Source organism: Ranitomeya imitator, chromosome 5, assembly GCF_032444005.1.
Source record: "Ranitomeya imitator isolate aRanImi1 chromosome 5, aRanImi1.pri, whole genome shotgun sequence".
Taxonomy (NCBI): domain Eukaryota; kingdom Metazoa; phylum Chordata; class Amphibia; order Anura; family Dendrobatidae; genus Ranitomeya; species Ranitomeya imitator.
The window spans coordinates 433,434,809-433,452,607 of NC_091286.1; the positions used below are offsets into that span (position 1 = coordinate 433,434,809).

At 45.8% G+C, this 17,799-nt stretch overlaps 1 protein-coding gene across 4 annotated transcripts in view; it reads right to left on the reverse strand.

Annotated features, from left to right (window-relative positions):
- The window catches only part of FGF12 (fibroblast growth factor 12), an 803,689-nt gene that overhangs the window by 313,976 nt on the left and 471,914 nt on the right, over positions 1-17,799 (reverse strand). The window contains exon 1 of one of the 4 annotated variants that reach the window (XM_069727121.1): positions 16,001-17,224. The exons of 2 other annotated variants lie outside the window; for them this stretch is intronic. In XM_069727121.1, the coding sequence (XP_069583222.1) occupies positions 16,001-16,199 (199 nt within the window). In that variant the 5' untranslated portion in view covers positions 16,200-17,224. Of the gene's footprint in view, positions 1-9,435; positions 9,944-16,000; positions 17,225-17,799 lie in introns of those variants that run through there. One more of the 4 variants, XM_069727120.1, reaches the window with a different exon arrangement.

The following is a 17,799-nucleotide window of genomic DNA, read 5'->3' on the forward strand; positions in this document are numbered from 1 at the left end:
ACTCAGCCGACATCTCTGAAAAGTCTGCAAAAATTCCTGGGCTTTGCTAATTTTTATCGTCGCTTCATCTGTAATTTTTCTAGCATTGCCAAACCATTGACCGATTTGACCAAGAAGGGTGCTGATTTGGTTAATTGGTCTTCTGCTGCTGTGGAAGCTTTTCAGGAGTTGAAGTATCGTTTTTGTTCTGCCCCTGTGTTGTGTCAACCAGATGTTTCTCTTCCGTTCCAGGTCGAGGTTGATGCTTCTGAGATTGGAGCAGGGGCGGTTTTGTCACAGAGAGGTTCTGGTTGCTCAGTGTTGAAACCATGTGCTTTCTTTTCCAGGAAGTTTTCGGCTGCTGAGCGTAATTATGATGTGGGCAACCGAGAGTTGCTGGCCATGAAGTGGGCATTCGAGGAATGGCGTCATTGGCTTGAAGGAGCTAAGCATCACGTGGTGGTATTGACTGATCATAAGAACCTTACTTATCTCGAGTCTGCCAAGCGCTTGAATCCTAGACAGGCCTGTTGGTCATTATTTTTTGCCCGCTTCGATTTTGTAATTTCGTACCTTCCGGGCTCTAAAAATGTGAAGGCGGATGCTCTGTCTAGGAGTTTTGTGCCCGACTCTCCGGGTTCATCTGAGCCGGCGAGTATCCTCAAGGAAGGAGTCATTGTGTCTGCCATCTCCCCTGATTTGCGGCGAGTGTTGCAAAAATTTCAGGCGAATAAACCTGATCGTTGTCCGGCGGAGAAACTGTTCGTCCCTGATAGGTGGACTAGTAAACTTATCTCTGAACTTCATTGTTCGGTGTTGGCTGGTCATCCTGGAATCTTTGGTACCAGAGAGTTAGTGGCTAGATCCTTCTGGTGGCCATCTCTGTCACGGGATGTACGTATTTTTGTGCAGTCCTGTGGGATTTGTGCTACGGCTAAGCCCTGCTGTTCACGTGCCAGTGGGTTGCTTTTGCCCTTGCCGGTCCCAAAGAGGCCTTGGACACATATTTCGATGGATTTCATTTCTGACCTTCCCGTTTCTCAAAAGATGTCAGTCATTTGGGTGGTCTGTGATCGCTTTTCTAAAATGGTCCATCTGGTGCCCTTGGTTAAATTGCCTTCCTCCTCTGATTTGGTGCCTTTGTTCTTCCAGCATGTGGTTCGTTTGCATGGCATTCCTGAGAATATTGTTTCTGACAGAGGTTCCCAGTTTGTTTCAAGGTTTTGGCGAGCCTTTTGTGGTAGGATGGGCATTGACCTATCTTTCTCCTCGGCTTCCCATCCTCAGACTAATGGCCAGACCGAACGAACCAATCAGACCTTGGAAACATATCTGAGATGTTTTGTTTCTGCAGACCAGGATGATTGGGTGTCCTTTTTGCCGTTGGCTGAGTTCGCCCTTAATAATCGGGCCAGCTCGGCTACCTTGGTCTCTCCATTTTTCTGTAATTCTGGGTTCCATCCTCGTTTCTCTTCAGGACAGGTTGAGTCTTCGGACTGTCCTGGTGTGGATTCTGTGGTGGACAGGTTGCAGCAGATCTGGACTCAGGTAGTGGACAATTTGACCTTGTCCCAGGAGAAGGCTCAACTTTTCGCTAATCGCAGACGCCGTGTGGGTCCCCGACTTCGTGTTGTGGATCTGGTTTGGTTATCTTCTCGTCATATTCCTATGAAGGTTTCCTCTCCTAAATTTAAACCTCGTTTTATTGGTCCGTATAGGATTTCTGAGATTCTCAATCCTGTGTCTTTTCGTCTGACCCTCCCAGACTCCTTTTCCATACATAATGTATTCCATAGGTCGTTGTTGCAGAGATACGTGGCACCTATGGTTCCATCTGTTGAGCCTCCTGCCCCGGTTTTGGTGGAGGGGGAATTGGAGTATATTGTGGAGAAAATTTTGGATTCTCGTGTTTCTAGACGGAAACTCCAGTATCTGGTTAAATGGAAGGGTTATGCTCAGGAAGATAATTCCTGGGTTTTTGCCTCTGATGTCCATGCTCCAGATCTTGTTCGTGCCTTTCATGTGGCTCATCCTGGTCGGCCTGGGGGCTCTGGTGAGGGTTCGGTGACCCCTCCTCAAGGGGGGGGTACTGTTGTGAGTTCTGTGGCTGGGTTCACTCCTGTGGTCACGGGTGGTGCTGCAGCTTCTGGGCTTCCTCCCTCAGGTGTTCTGGTGAGCTCGTTGGCTGCTTTGTTATTTGGCTCCACCTGATTCTGTCTTCCTTGCTCCTTGTCAATGTTCCAGTGTTGGATCTGAGCTTCTGGATCTTTCCTGTGGCCTGCTGCTCTGCTTAGATAAGTGCTTTTTGCTTTTGTTGCTACTTTTGCTGTCCAGCTTGTCTTTTCGTTTTGCTGGAAGCTCTGAGACGCAAAGGGTGTACCGCCGTGCCGTTAGTTCGGCACGGTGGGTCTTTTTGCCCCGTTTGCGTGGTTTTTTGCTTTAGGGTTTTTTGTAGACTGCAAAGTTCTCTTTGCTATCCTCGCTCTATCTAGAATATCGGGCCTCACTTTGCTGAATCTATTTCATCCCTACGTTTGTCTTTTCATCTTGCTAACAGTCATTATATGTGGGGGGCTGCCTTTTCCTTTGGGGTATTTCTCTGAGGCAAGTCAGGCTTGTTTTTCTATTTTCAGGCTAGTCAGCTCCTCAGGCTGTGCCGAGTTGCATAGGTAGTTTCAGGCGCAATCCACAGCTGCCTTTAGTTGTGTTTAGGTTAGGTTCAGGTATTGAGGTCTACAGAGATTCCACGTCTCAGAGCTCGTTCTATTGTTTTTGGGTTATTGTCAGATCACTGTATGTGCTCTGATTGCTGGCACACTGTGTCACTGGATTGCCTACATAACAGGATCCTACTGATACAGACTAAGGGACCTTTTTATAAGCTTATGAAGTCTTTACAGGTGTTTTTGCTACGGAGATAACTTTTGGGTTTTCACTGGCTGGAAGCCATAATCGTCAACATTAACAGAAATAAACACTTAGAGGGAACCTGTCACCCCCAAAATCGAAGGTGAGCTAAGCCCACCAGCATCAGGGGCTTATCTACAGCATTCTGGAATGGTGTAGATAAGCCCCCGATCTATCCTGAAAGATGAGAAAAAGAGGTCAGATTATACTCACCCAGGGGCGGTCCCGCTGCGGTCTGGTCCAATGGGTTTCGCGGTCCGATACGGGGCCTCCCATCTTCTTACGATGACGTCCTCTTCTGGTCTTCCCGCTGCGGCTCCGGCGCAGGCGTACTTTGCCCGCCATGTTGAGGACAGAGCAAAGTACTGCAGTGCACATGTGCTGGGCCTCTCTGACCTTTCCTGGCGCCTGCACACTGCAGTAATTTGCACTACCTTCAACAGGACAGACAAAGTACCCCTGCACGGAAGCTGCAGCGTGAGTACAAGAAGAGGACGTCATCATAAGAAGATGGGAGGCCTCGAACCGCGACGCCCATCGGACCAGAACCGGACCGGGACCGCCCCTGGGTGGGTATAATCTAACCTCTTTTTCTCATCTTTCAGGTTACATCGGGGGGCTTATCTACAGTATACCAGAATGCTGTAGATAAGCCCCTGATGCCGGTGGGCTTAGCTCACCTTCGATTTTGAAGGTAACAGGTTCCCTTTAAAATAGATCACTCTGCTTGTAATGACTATATAATATATGAGTTTCACTTTTTGTATTGAAAAACTGAAATAAATTAACTTTTTGATGATATTCTATTTTTGTGAGAAGCACCGGTATGTAACTAATATGGAACTCTATCATGACGTGAATGTGAATATTAAGTTTCATGGAATCCCAGTATCCTTCCAAAAAAACTAAGATACTCACTATTTTCCTTCTCTTGGGCTACGCATTCTATAAAATATCTTGGTATAGATATCACAAAGAACCCTAGTCACCTTTTTCAAGCAACTTATTCAGCCCTAATCAAAAAGGAGAAATGACTGCAGAAAACATAATTTGCCCACACTGTCATGGCTGGGACGTGTCAATGTCTTCAAGACATATATTATGCCAATTATCTTATACACATTGAGCATGGTCACGATTAATATCCCGCAAACTAATTTTAAAAATCTTAAATCTTTAATAGCCAAATTCATCTGGAAACAGAAACCAGCTAGAATCACATATAGATTTCTCTCCCGCTCGACCTTAACTGGTGGTTTGATATTGCATGACCCGGCCCTGTATTTCCGAGCAGTCCACATATGTAGATGGCTGAAGATTGTAGCTAGCTTTGATAGAGGTGACCATGACAGTATTGACTTAACAAAGGGGACCAAAGGGGATACCTTGCCTCTGGTCACTAGCTAAACCTCCCAGTGAATTCAGACTAGACGATGTGACCCTAACAACATTTAAAGTCAAGCGTTTGCTAAACAAGGATCTTCCTTCAGACTCCTTCCCCTCTATGTTTGCCCCAATCTGCTCTATACCATATCTATTAGACCCAAGCTATAGAGACCAATACGGATTGTGGTCTTCTCTTCCTAAAGAACCTCTGAAGAACTTCTATAATGGCAAAATCTTATATAGAAGAACCTGGCCTCCAAACTCCCTGATGCAGACTAAAATCTTTCTACAAATACAACATCTCAGACATATGCTCCTTAACTTCAAAAAGAAGTTCCCCCGTGGCTCTACTTGGTCATGGCTCGACAATGTCTAAAATCCCTCACCCCGAAATGAAAAAAACGTCTCTCGTGTCTACGCCCAGCTCGGCTCTATCAATAATCAATCTAAGCCTGCATTTATTCATTCCTGGGAGCTGGAGATGGGAGTTGTTTTCACAGAGACACAAATTTCTAAAATTCTTGCATTTGCACGGGGGTTTTCCCGCTGCATACTACTTCAAGAAAACTCCTATAAAATTTTGACCAGGTGGCACTTAACGCCTGCCAAATTGTCTCATCTAGGTCTGATAGAGGACAGCTCCTGTTGGCGTTGCCACGGGTCTCTGGGCCACCACACCCATATTTTTGGGGAATGTCCTAATTTGTCAAAATTTTGGGGAGAGATCAATGGGATCCTTAAGAAACTAAATTTAATTAAGACTAATTTACAGGCTTCTGAAGTCCTACTTTCCTGCCCGTCTATTAATTTCAGACCTAACAGCATAGACTCTTACCAGTGATAAGTGCAGCCAAACATTTAATCACATTACATTGGAAAGATGCTTCCCCTCCAACCATGGCCGAGTGGTTTTCCAAAGTTGACCAAATCTCTAGGCTTGAGGAGTTATCCAGTTGGGAAATGAACAGTCATGAACTGTATGTTAAAGTTTGGGCCCCCTGGAAAGAGTTGCGAGCAAGCGGGTATACTTAATCCAGTCTCGCTTCTCAAGGTATGCCCATGATGTTATTGGTTATGACTGGCTGTATGTTCGCAGAATGTATTTGTTACCGGCTTTGACTCAATGTATAGTACCATTTCTTGATGTACTCGTTTAACCCCCCCCCCCCCTGCTATTTTTCCTCCCCTGGATTTTCCCCTTGTTCTCTCCCTTCCCTCCCTTTCATTACCCCCACCCCTAATCTTCCCTGATCTCCCTCCCCCCCTTTTTTCTCCCCTCATTCCTCTCACCTCTCTCCACCTAACAACGTAATACCTGAAGATTTCATTACTGACTTTGCATGTATTTGCCTATATTACGTGTTTATTTGTCATTGCTTCTACGTTTATTCATAAATAAAGAATTTACACAAAAAAAAAAAAAAGCTAAGATTACCACTAGGTAACATATTTGAAAGTGTGATGGCAACATGTGCTCTACTAAGAATGCTTTCTAAAACAGAAGTGTTAATAGTTTACGTTTATCAACTAACAAAATGCTAAATGAATCTACAAAAGAGAAATCTAAATCAAATCAGTATTTGATTTGACTTCCAGTTGTCTTCAAAACAGCAAAAAGCATAAATTCTTCTAGGTATAAGCACTTGCACACAGATTTGAAGGAACTCAGAAGGGACGGTGTTCAACACGTTTTGTAAACTAACTCTAGATCTTCTGTGGATGTAGGCTTGTCACCTCCTTTTGTACCTTCAAGCTATCATGGAATAAATTTGAAGCCAATCAAATAACTACCTTCCTTTCCACGTCTGCCTGAGGTTGGTCTAAATGTTTTTGGGTCACTCTTACTTTCAGTAGTGACATCCATTACATCACATAGGAAGGGTTTCTCCCGGTATGGAACTATAGGGTTGCAGTTAGTACAAGTATAGGCTTCTTTTCAGTAGATCTGTGCACTTTATATATATTCCTAACTTATGGGTTACCATATGGCACTTGCCAATTGTATCTGCATATATCCAGCTATATTAAATTATAAACCGCACAATGCACTTTGCACTTGGTGTTTCATTATACTTTTGCCTATCTATTTTGATATGATCTAACTACCCTGTGGAGCAACAGCCATATATATTTTCTATATATTATAGAGTGGATTGCATGCATCTATTTTTTGACTACCAATGGATACTTAAATGATTTTACAGCATACAATCCTGTTTACTAAAGATATCATTATTACGCATATATATGATTATATTATTATTGGCTGCTCTATTATTACTTTCATTTGGTCCTCCTCAGGCATATACGTGGCACTTGTGTGCCGTCCTCCATTTTGATTTTTGTGTCATTTTTATTTATCTGTATGACTCTTTTGAATACTAAACGGAAAATTATTTATCCGCAATAAAGATTGAATATTTTTTTATTCAGTTCTAGAGTCCATCTTTCTTTTGGTTTTCTGTACTCCTTATGGCGGAGCTTATATTTGTGCCCCTTTTTTGGTTTAACAAATAACTACCTGATAGCATTGAATTGGATAAGTATTTGCCTGTATTCATCAACCAAATTCTCCAGTCCATTTGCTGAAATACAGCCTCCAACTGTAAGGAGCCTCCACCATGCTTCCCTGTAGCCTGCAAACACTCATTCTCATACTGCTCTATAGCCCTTCAGTGAACAAAGTGCCTTATGTTAAAGCGATGTAAAATTTTGACTCATGACTCCATAGCACCTCCTGCCATTTTCTCTGCACCCAACTTCCTTTGTTTGTGTGCACAGTTGACTCCCTCGGTCTTCTCTCCATGTTGAATGTATGGCTTTATGTCCACATTTCTTTCAAGAGGACTACTTCTGGACAGTCTTCTCTGAACTTTACCTGGGTGTAGCTGAGTCCCACTGGTTGCTGCCAGTTCTGAGATGATGGAAATCTGATTATGAAGGGGAGTAACCAAGATGTGTCTTTGATTTGGGACAATAAGTCTCCTTAGCTGACCACTGCATTTACTGCCCTAAGCATTGCCCATTTCTTGGTGTTTTTTCAAAAGAACTTGAACATCACATTTTGAAACAACAGTCTGCTTTGAAATCTTTTCCTGGAAGAGGCCTTGCTGATGCAGTATAACTACCTTGTAACTTGTTGCTGTGCTCAGAGTCAAAACCGCACCCCTTTCTTTATAGATTGAAGGTCTCAGCGGACACAAGGGTGTACGTCCAAAACCAGGGAGCCCATCCCGAACAGTACCAAGGCCACAAAGAACAAAAAGACAGCGCCACAATGGATGGTGAAAAAATAAGAGGTTACATTTGCTTGATAAAGGTCTGTTGACCGAAACGTCGCTACAGGAGGCAGAATAAATGTATGGTAAGCTCTTATTTTTTCACCATCCATTGTGGCGCTGTCTTTTTGTTCTTTGTTGTTGCTGTGCTCAGGCGTGCCATGGTGTATGACCAGTAACATGAAACTGTCTTCCACAACCTCACCTTTGTAGCAGAGTTTGGCCTTTCCTCATCCAGTTGTATGCCTCCAACATTGCAGTTTTTGTTTCAGTTAATGACTGTGTATCAAACCACATATGAAAATAATGATGTTATCAACTGTTTAGTATAACTGGTTACTCACACATCTGACTGAAATCTTACAAAATCCCTAACTTTGTGTAAGTGAACTACGGAGAAATGATATTATTTTGTAGGCAAAAATTGGTCACCTCAAATACTGATTTAATTTAGATTTCTTCTCTTTTCGATTTTTGAAAGCAATCGTGTTTTGCAGCATTTACTCAAACCTGCCTAAATCTTTTGCCCAGCACAACATATGCACATATCAAACTTAAGAAACTTTGCTATAAAGACTAATGTGCTGTAGGTATTAGTCAATAATTCTGGATTGTAAAAAATGATATGAAACCGATGTCTTAAAGGTCATAGTTCAGTCTACAGGCACCTGCAGATACCGCACTTATTACACCACTTCATTTATATTCCCGGATTATACACACAGTAGTAAATAACAATAATGTCAGTGGGAGCTATAATGAATATTAGCGCTCATATAACGTCATGCCACTTCCACTCTTACACAGAGGATAATTTACAGCAGATTAATCTACTTCTCAATGTGAGTAACCTCCCACCTCCATACAAGAAAGCAGATTAATAATGATGACCATAAAGCAAAATGAGAAGACGGGCAGTTATTCTCCACTGCATGTAAACTATGCCATAAAGAGCCATGGGAGAAAACCAACACAATAGTGTGTGTGTATATATATATATATATATAGAGGCGCATGTAGCACATCACATGTTGGGTTATGATGTGTGTATAGATAATGACATACCAGTAAATAAAATATGTAGAGATGTGTAATATGGCACACCTAGGATCAGGCACAGTGCGGCTGGCGGTTGCATTTACACTACATATGATGCCTGACATCATTAGTATAAGTACAGAGTGAGCCTACTGTCAGAGCTGCCAACATCTGCACATCAGGTGGCAGGAGTGGTCCAGTAGAGTGGGCACAGTGTCTGGCAGACTGGCCTTATAGTCATATACAACAGTAGGGCATTGTACAGCACTTATATCGCTGGAAAAGCGGAGTATACTGCAAGCTAACTTGTACTGTAGTTTATTATACATATATACACACAACTAATATATGTGTATACTGGTCTAAAGTCAGAAAATATAAATAGTTACACATAGATAGAAACACTATTAATGTGTGTGTAATACATATATATAAAACACACAAGTCTGAAAGCAGTATATATATATATATATATATATATATATATATATATATATTATACACACATATACATATTACATCCATACACACAAATTACACACACACATATTAGATACATACAAATATATATATATATATATATATATATATATATATATATATATATATACACACACACATATATTACATACACTGGTCTAGGAGCAGCACACATACATATATATATTTTTTTTTTACACACATACATATTACATTACATATATACATACATACAAATATTACACACACATGCTGGTGTAGGAGCAGTGCACATATCATATACACATATGTATACATACACACACACAGGTCTAGGAGTAGCGCACACATCACACCCCGTCCGTCCGTCCGTCCCCCGCTATCGCACCTGGTTTTCTCCTCACCGGCCTCTTCCTGCCGCTGCAGAACCTCACTTTGCTGAACACGCTGACCACATGCCTCTCGCACAGGGACCGGCCGTCCTTGCTGGGGCTGGTGCGGCGCTTGGACGTGCACACTCGGTCACTGTTGGCCTCCCTTGCCTGCCGCTTCTGCCGGATCAGGGAGCTGGCTATAGCCGCAGCCATAGCTCCCCCCGCAGCCCCCTCTTAGGCAGTCCCTTGTATTAGAGTCACTGACCCCACGGGATATCCCACTGCTGGGAGAGGGGGGGCTCTCTGCGCCTAAGCCGCCGCAGATGTATGTAGACAGGTGAGCGTCCCGCCTGCATGCACACCGCCGCTCTACAGCCGCCCAGCCCCGGAGCACGGCTGCAGCGTCCCGGTGCGTCCCATGTCCAGCACTGAGCCCCGGCACGGAGAGGATCGGCTGCTGCGGTCAGTGATGCGCTGCTGCTGCTGCTGGGACTCCACAGGTCACTCCGCTCCTCACTGACTGCAGGACTCCCGCAGCCTCCTCCTGGCAGCTGGCGGCAGCGTCTCCCGGCCGGCACACATGATGCCCTCCTCATCACACGTGTGTCACTGCCAGGAGGGCACTGCCAGGAGGGCTGAGCACGGAGCTGTACACTGTCACCGGCTCCTGGTGCTGAGCCCAGGTAGCACGGACACAACTTCCCGGGGATGACAGCCCCCCCACACAGCCGTCCTGGCAGCCCCCCGGGCGGAGGTGAGGAGTCTCCCCGATCTCCGCTCTCTACGCAATCCTACGTGATCGAGGTAAGGATGAGGAATTCTCCCTGGCAGGCTGACAAGGGGGCGCCTGCAACTGCACAGGGCGTGAAGGGTTAAATCATGCCTGGGCCAAAGGAAGGCCCACAGGGACTGCTGGCTATGGGGTCACATCCTACAGGAAGACCCTAATAAGGGCTAGCAGCATGGCCTCCTGTGACACTGGGAGAGACAGGCACTCTATAGCAGCACTGGCTGCTGCACTACAGGTCTCAGGAGGCCTCAGCACTGCAGACAGTAAAGCAGCCCACCTCCTCTGCTACATGCCAGGGCTGCTGGGCTCTGCTAGCTTGTCTTAGGCTACGTTCACATTAGCGTTCCGCTAATGTGCGTCGCTGTTGCGTCGGCGACGCAGCGGCGACGCGCCCCTATGTTTAACATGGGGGACGCGTGCGTTTTTTTTGTTGCGTTTTCCGACACGTGCGTCGTTTCCGACGCTAGCGTCGGACGCAAGAAAATGCAACAAGTTGCATTTTTCGTGCGTCCGATTTTCGTCAAAAAACGACGCACGCGTCGCAAAACGCAGCGTTTTTTTGTGCGTCGTGCGTTGCGTCGCCGACGCAGCGGCGCGCAATGCTAATGTGAACGTAGCCTTAGCTAGTAACATGGCTAGCTCCTCTCTGGCTGAACCACCACTGCTCTGCTCCAAATCCCTACAATCAGGTGCGCATGCTGTTACAACCCTTACACAGGCTCCCCCCGAGCCCAGCCTGCTGTTACAACCCTTACACAGGCTCCCCCCCAGCACAGCCTGCTGTTACAACCCTTACACAGGTTCCCCCCCAGCGTACTGTTACAACCCTTACTCAGGCTCCCCAGCCCAGCATGCTGTTACAACCCTTACACAGGCTCCCCCCAGCCCAGTCTGCTGTTACAACCCTTACACAGGCTCCCCCCAGCCCAGCTTGCTGTTACAACCCTTACACAGGCTCCCCCCGCCCAGCTTGCTGTTACAACCTTTACACGGGCTCCAGCCCAGCATGCTGTTACAACCCTTACGCAGGCTCCCCCCAGCCCAGTCTGCTGTTACAACCCTTACACAGGTCCCCCCAGCCCAGTCTGCTGTTACAACCCTTACACAGGTTCCCCCCCAGCTTGCTGTTTCAACCCTAACACAGGCTCCCCCCAGCCCAGCTTGCTGTTACAACCCTTACACAGGCTCCCCCCAGCCCAGCTTGCTGTTACAACCCTTACACAGGTCCCCCCAGCCCAGTCTGCTGTTACAACCCTTACACAGGCTCCCCCCCAGCTTGCTGTTTCAACCCTAACACAGGCTCCCCCCAGCCCAGTCTGCTGTTACAACCCTAAGGGTACCGTCACACACTGCCATTTCGATCGCTACGACGGTACGATTCGTGACGTTCCAGCGATAGCGTTACGATATCGCTGTGTCTGACACGCAGCAGCGATCAGGGATCCTGCTGAGAATCGTACGTCGAAGCAGATCGTTTAGAACTTTCTTTCGTCGCTGGATCTCCCGCTGTCATCGCTAGATCGGTGTGTGTGACACCGATCTAGCGATGCGTTCGCTTGTAACCAGGGTAAACATCGGGTTACTAAGCGCAGGGCCGGTGTCCGTCAGGTCCCTTGCCGTCTGCTTCCCGCACTCAGTGACTGCCGGCCGTAAAGTGAAAGCAGAGCACAGCGGTGACGTCACCGCTGTGCTGTGCTTTCACTTTCACTTTACGGCCGGCAGTCACTGAGTGCGGGAAGCAGACGGCAAGGGACCTGACGGACACCGGAATGTAAGTATGTGCTGTTTGTTTTTTTTTTACGCTGGTAACCAGGGTAAACATCGGGTTACTAAGCGCGGTCCTGCGCTTAGTAACCCGATGTTTACCCTGGTTACCCGGGGACCTCGGCATCGTTGGTCGCTGGAGAGCTGTCTGTGTGACAGCTCCCCAGCGACCACACTACGATTTACCTACGATCACGGCCAGGTCATATCGCTGGTCGTGATCGTAGGTAAATCGTATAGTGTGACGGTACCCTTACACAGGCTCCCCCCCAGCTTGCTGTTTCAACCCTAACACAGGCTCCCCCCAGCCCAGCTTGCTGTTACAACCCTTACACAGGCTCCCCCCAGCCCAGCTTGCTGTTACAACCCTTACACAGGCTCCCCCCAGCCCAGCATGCTGTTACAACCCTTACACAGGTCCCCCCAGCCCAGTCTGCTGTTACAACCCTTACACAGGTTCTCCCCCAGCTTGCTGTTACAACCCTTACACAGGTTCCCCCCAGCTTGCTGTTACAACCCTTACACAGGTCCTCCCCGCTTGCTGTTTCAACCCTTACACAGGCTCCCCCCCCCCGCCCAGCTTGCTGTTACAACCCTTACACAGGCTCCCCCCAGCCCAGTCTGCTGTTACAACCCTTACTCAGGCTCCCCCCAGCCCAGCTTGCTGTTACAACCCTTACACAGGTCCCCCCAGCCCAGTCTGCTGTTACAACCCTTACACAGGCTCCCCCCCAGCTTGCTGTTTCAACCCTAACAACACAGGCTCCCCCCAGCCCAGCTTGCTGTTACAACCCTTACACAGGCTCCCCCCAGCCCAGCTTGCTGTTACAACCCTTACACAGGTCCCCCCAGCCCAGTCTGCTGTTACAACCCTTACACAGATTCCCCCCAGCGTGCTGCTTCAGCACATACACTTTACAGTGAAGTCCTTGTGTTTCAAAGTAATGGAGTTGGTGTCCATTTTGGTGGAGTGAGTATAAAATGGACGATCTCCGACTCCTAAATAAATTGGGTTCAGTAGTTCAGTGCAGGATGGGCTGTAAATGTTTTCATAAGAATTTGGGAAAGTTATAAAATGTCCTATAAATGTCTGTTCTGTTCCTGATCTAAGGATCTCGGCTTTTAGTTGAGATGAATCTGTGCTGCACTTTACATACAGTTGAAGCCAGAAGTTTTAAAACATTATATAAAAAGCCACATATGCATGTTTTTCTCAATATCTGACATGAAATCAGAATAAACCTTTCCCATTTTAGGTCTGTTAGGATTACCATAATGGTTAATATTTGCCAAATGTCAGACTAACGAGAGAGAGAATGTTTTAAGACATTTTTTTTTACTTACTGCAAAGTTAAAAGTTTACATACACTATGATTACTATGCCTTTAAACAATTCTGGACTGCCCATATGATGTCAGGTGTTTGGAAACTTCAGATTTTTTTGCAACATCTGAGTTAATCAGAGACACACCTGTGGATGAATTTTAATGCACACCTGAAACACACTGTTTCTTTGTGCAGCATCATTGCATTGGTTGCCAATCCACTACAGCAGAGACCCCCAACCTTTCTGACCCTGAGAGCCACATTCAGTTATCAAAGAGGGTTGCGAGCCACATTCATCTCTGAGAGGGTCACGAGTGACATCCAGCTCCTGCCCCATTCACAGTAGTGACACCCACAGCCCCCTATTACCAGTATAATCACAGCCAAAGCTTTTCCACTGAAATCACACCAAGGCACTATGCCGTGCCCCACGGTTTCCTCTTTCCCCCTGCTCTTGTGCGCAGGGCCAGCCACAAATGTCACCATCTAGAGATCTACTCTTAATAGCTGTTTGCTATAACTGGTGCTAATGCACTAAGCTAGCAGACAAGCCATGGGCGACACATCATGGGCTGGGCGACACATCATGGGCTGCGAGCCACATGTGGCTCCCGAAATACAGGTTGGGGACCCCTTGCTCTACAGAGTCCAATATAAACTTATCACTCTCACCATAAAGCTCTCCACAGTCCAGCACCAGCCTTTGTCTCCTCCCTCATCTATGTCCATCACCCTACCTGTGCCCTCCGTTCAGTTACCTAGAATGTCTTCTAATAAACAGGTATGCTTTATCAAAAGCCTATTTGTGGAATCACCGACTTTCAGAAAGTATTTGTGACCATCAGGTGTGTTATTAAGAGGAAATGTTGGTACACAGGTCCATACAATGCTGAGCCCTAGTCCACAACTGTTCTGAGCCACTTTATGGCAACAACCACTCAACTAAAAGAAATAACAGTCCGTCTTTATTTTAAGACCTGAAGCTGAGTTAATCCAGGAAAATTGGCAGAGCCTTGAAAGTAGCCTCTAATTTAGTCATGAAACCCATCAATCATAATGATCAAACTATCTCTTGAGCGCATAAGTACATGTGGGGGTTGACTGGTTGCTAGGGAATCCCCACATGTAATCAAGCTGGCTAACAGATGTAAATCATTCAGCTGTGGCGCTGAAAACTAAATCTCCGAGTACTTACAAATTCTCAGAGGACACCCGAGCGTGCGCAGGAAATCTCGAGTACCGAGTATATTCGCTCATCACTATTAGTGATTTATTCCAAATTCAAGGCACACGTACCTAGCATGGCTACCACAGAATTAGAATACTACATGCTGTCCCATCTTGTTTGTGATTAGTAGGACCATCATGTGTGTTGCAGCAGGACAATGACCCAAAAAACCTCCAGGTTATGTAAGGGCTTTGTGACTAAGACTGTGGGGGCATGGAGTGCTGTGTCAGGTGACAAATCCTCCACAGTCACCCAACCTCAACCCAAATGAGATGGTTTGGGATGAGTTGGACTGTAGAGTGAAGGCACAGCAGTCATCTAGTGCTCATCACCTCTCCTTCAAGACTGTTGGAAAGCTATTGAAAGCTATTCTAATGACTACCTGATCAAGCTGCTTGAGAGAATGCCAAGGCTGTGCAAAGCTGTCATCAGAGTACAAGGGTAATCTGAGGAATCTAAGCTTTAGCACACAGTTTGGTTTGTTTCACACTTGTTTCCATATATGCTCCTTCATGGTTTTGCTGCCTTCAGTCTGAATCTACAATGAAAACAACATTCAATGTAAATACTTTTATACCCAAAACAATGGGCATATTCCAATGAGAACAACAAAACCCTTACATGAACAGGTGTCTAAACTTCCCAACAAATTTTTAGGTATGAAGTCTGATATTTTGCTGGGTATTTTTAGTCATCCTGGATTTAAAAAAAAAAAAAAAGATAAGAAACCAATCTTAAAAAAAGATAAGAAACCAATCTTAAATGATCATAGTTCAATCTATGGGCAGTCTTGCATACACCACACTTATCACGTCACTTCCTTTATAGTCACTGAATATACACACACTAGTAAATAATAATGTCAGTGGGAGCTATAAGGAATATTAGCACTCATATAGCGTTCATGCCCATTCAACTGTTACACAATAGATGATTTACAGCAGATAGGTCTACTTTTCTATAATGTGAGTGACCTCCTGCCTCCATATAAGAAAGCAGATTAATAATGACCTGAGACATTGAAGGCATAGAGCAAAAAGAGAAGACTGCATGTGAACGATACCACAAAGTGGTGGCCATAGGAGAAAAGCAACGCAATACATAACACACAGTGTATGTATATACATATGATACAGATATCTAGACCTGTGTAATATGAAGCATATAGAATCAGACACAGTGCGGCTGGTGGTGGCATTTACACTACACATGATGACTGACATGATTAATATATGTAGAGAACAGTGAAATTGTGAATCTATTGGCAGAGTTGGCAATATTTGAACATTCGGTGGCATGACTGGTCCAGTAGCATGGGCAACTGGCCTTGATATTCATATACAGTAATAGTAGTTTACTGTACAGCAGCTGTATAACTGGAAAAAGCTGTGTATATGTTTGGCAGAGTAGCATAACCATGTCATGCATACCTTCCGGTACATCTGGTAGTGTCCCCCATTTTTGCACTGACCTGGTTTTTTCCTCACCGGCCTCTTCCTTCCGCTGCAGAATCGGACTTTACTGAACACACTTAGGACATGCCTCTCGCACAGTGACCGGCCATCCTTATTGGGGCTGGTGCGGGTCTTGTATGTGCACACTCGGTCACTGTTGGACTCCCGCGCCTGCCTCTTCTGCCGGATCAGGGAGCTGGCTATAGCCGCAGCCATAGCTCCCTCCAACAGCCACCCTACAGTGTATCACGTCACATAGAGTCCCTTGCACCACCGGATAGCCCAAAGCTGGAAGAGAAGACTCCGTGTGACTAACAAGCCGTAGTTGTATGTAGACAGACAAGTAAGCGTCACGATTGCAAGCACGTAGTGGTTCTAAAGGCCCACAGCTTCAGAGTAGGACTGTAGTGTCCCAATGCTTCCCATCTCCAGAACTGATCCAAGGCAAGAAGAGGGGCCAACGCGATGGTCTATGAGGCACTGCTGCTGCTGGGACTCCACAGGTCACGTCGCTCCTTCACTGATTGTAAGACTCCTGCAACCTCATCCTGGAAGATGGCAGAAGTATATTCTCGCCTGCACACATGATGTCCTCTTATATGTTATTCTCATCGTCACGTGTGTATCAAAGTGCCTGCCGGTAGCGTACCCCTGTCACACAGTCCACATATCTCCATAGCTGTGCACAGAGTGCTGGCTCCACTTCAATGTCATCGTCTCATCATGTTGAACCTTAACTTAGGGGGAGGTCCCAGGTAGCTCCGATACAACTTCCCCACGGATGTGCAGAGGTGATGAGTCCCCACCGGCAGCTCCTCGTATCAGCCTCCTTCCACTCTTAAAGTTCCCCATGCAATCCAATGGCAGAGCCCTTAGCATACAGTCATTCTGGCAGCTCCGAGGTGATGAGACTGTTCATGATGGAGTGCAGGTAACACATTAATCACATGGACGTTGGCTGCAGCATGTAAACCTCCCTCGCTGCCTGTAGTATTGCAGCGCTCCTGTGTCTCTCATTCTTCCTGTCTCCCCTATCTGTGCTCTCTACGCAATCCTACGTGATCAAGGTTTGGATGAGAAATTCTAAGCAGCGGTCAGAGAGAACTGCAGTTCTCATTCAGCCTGTCCCCCCGCTACTAACATCCAATGTGCCATGGCTGATTCCACACCGCACATCTCCATACTGGATGCTGCTGCATACTCTGCAGTGTGTTAGATGTCTGATCTGTCATGACTGCCGCACATATTATTATTTATATAGCACCATTAATTCCATGGTGCTGTACATGAGAAAGGGGTTACATACAGAGTTCTAGATATCATTTACAGTAAACAGGTTTACAGTGACAGACTGGTACAGAGGGGAGAGGACCCTGTCCTTGCGGACTTACATTCTATGATAGATATATAGATAGATGGATAGAGATACTATGGTGCATCACAGGGATTATCTGTCACTGCGTATGTGCAACACAAACATCTCCATATACTACCGTGTGTTATATGTCCGATCTGTCACTGCAAATCTATTTTGGCTGCTGCACATACTACACTGTTTCATTGGGCTGATCTGTCGCTGCACATCTTCAGTACTGGCTGCTGCATATACAGTATTACAAGGCTGATTTATCACTGCACATCTTCCATACTAGATGCTTCATATACTACCGTGTTGCATGTCTGATCTGTCATATCTGGAGATAAACAAATCTTTTGAAATTCAATTTTGCCAGCTTCGCCAAATTTTGCCTAGAAATTCATTTTTTTACGAATTGCAAGACTGCAAAGTCTACAATTGATCTGAAAAATGTGTATA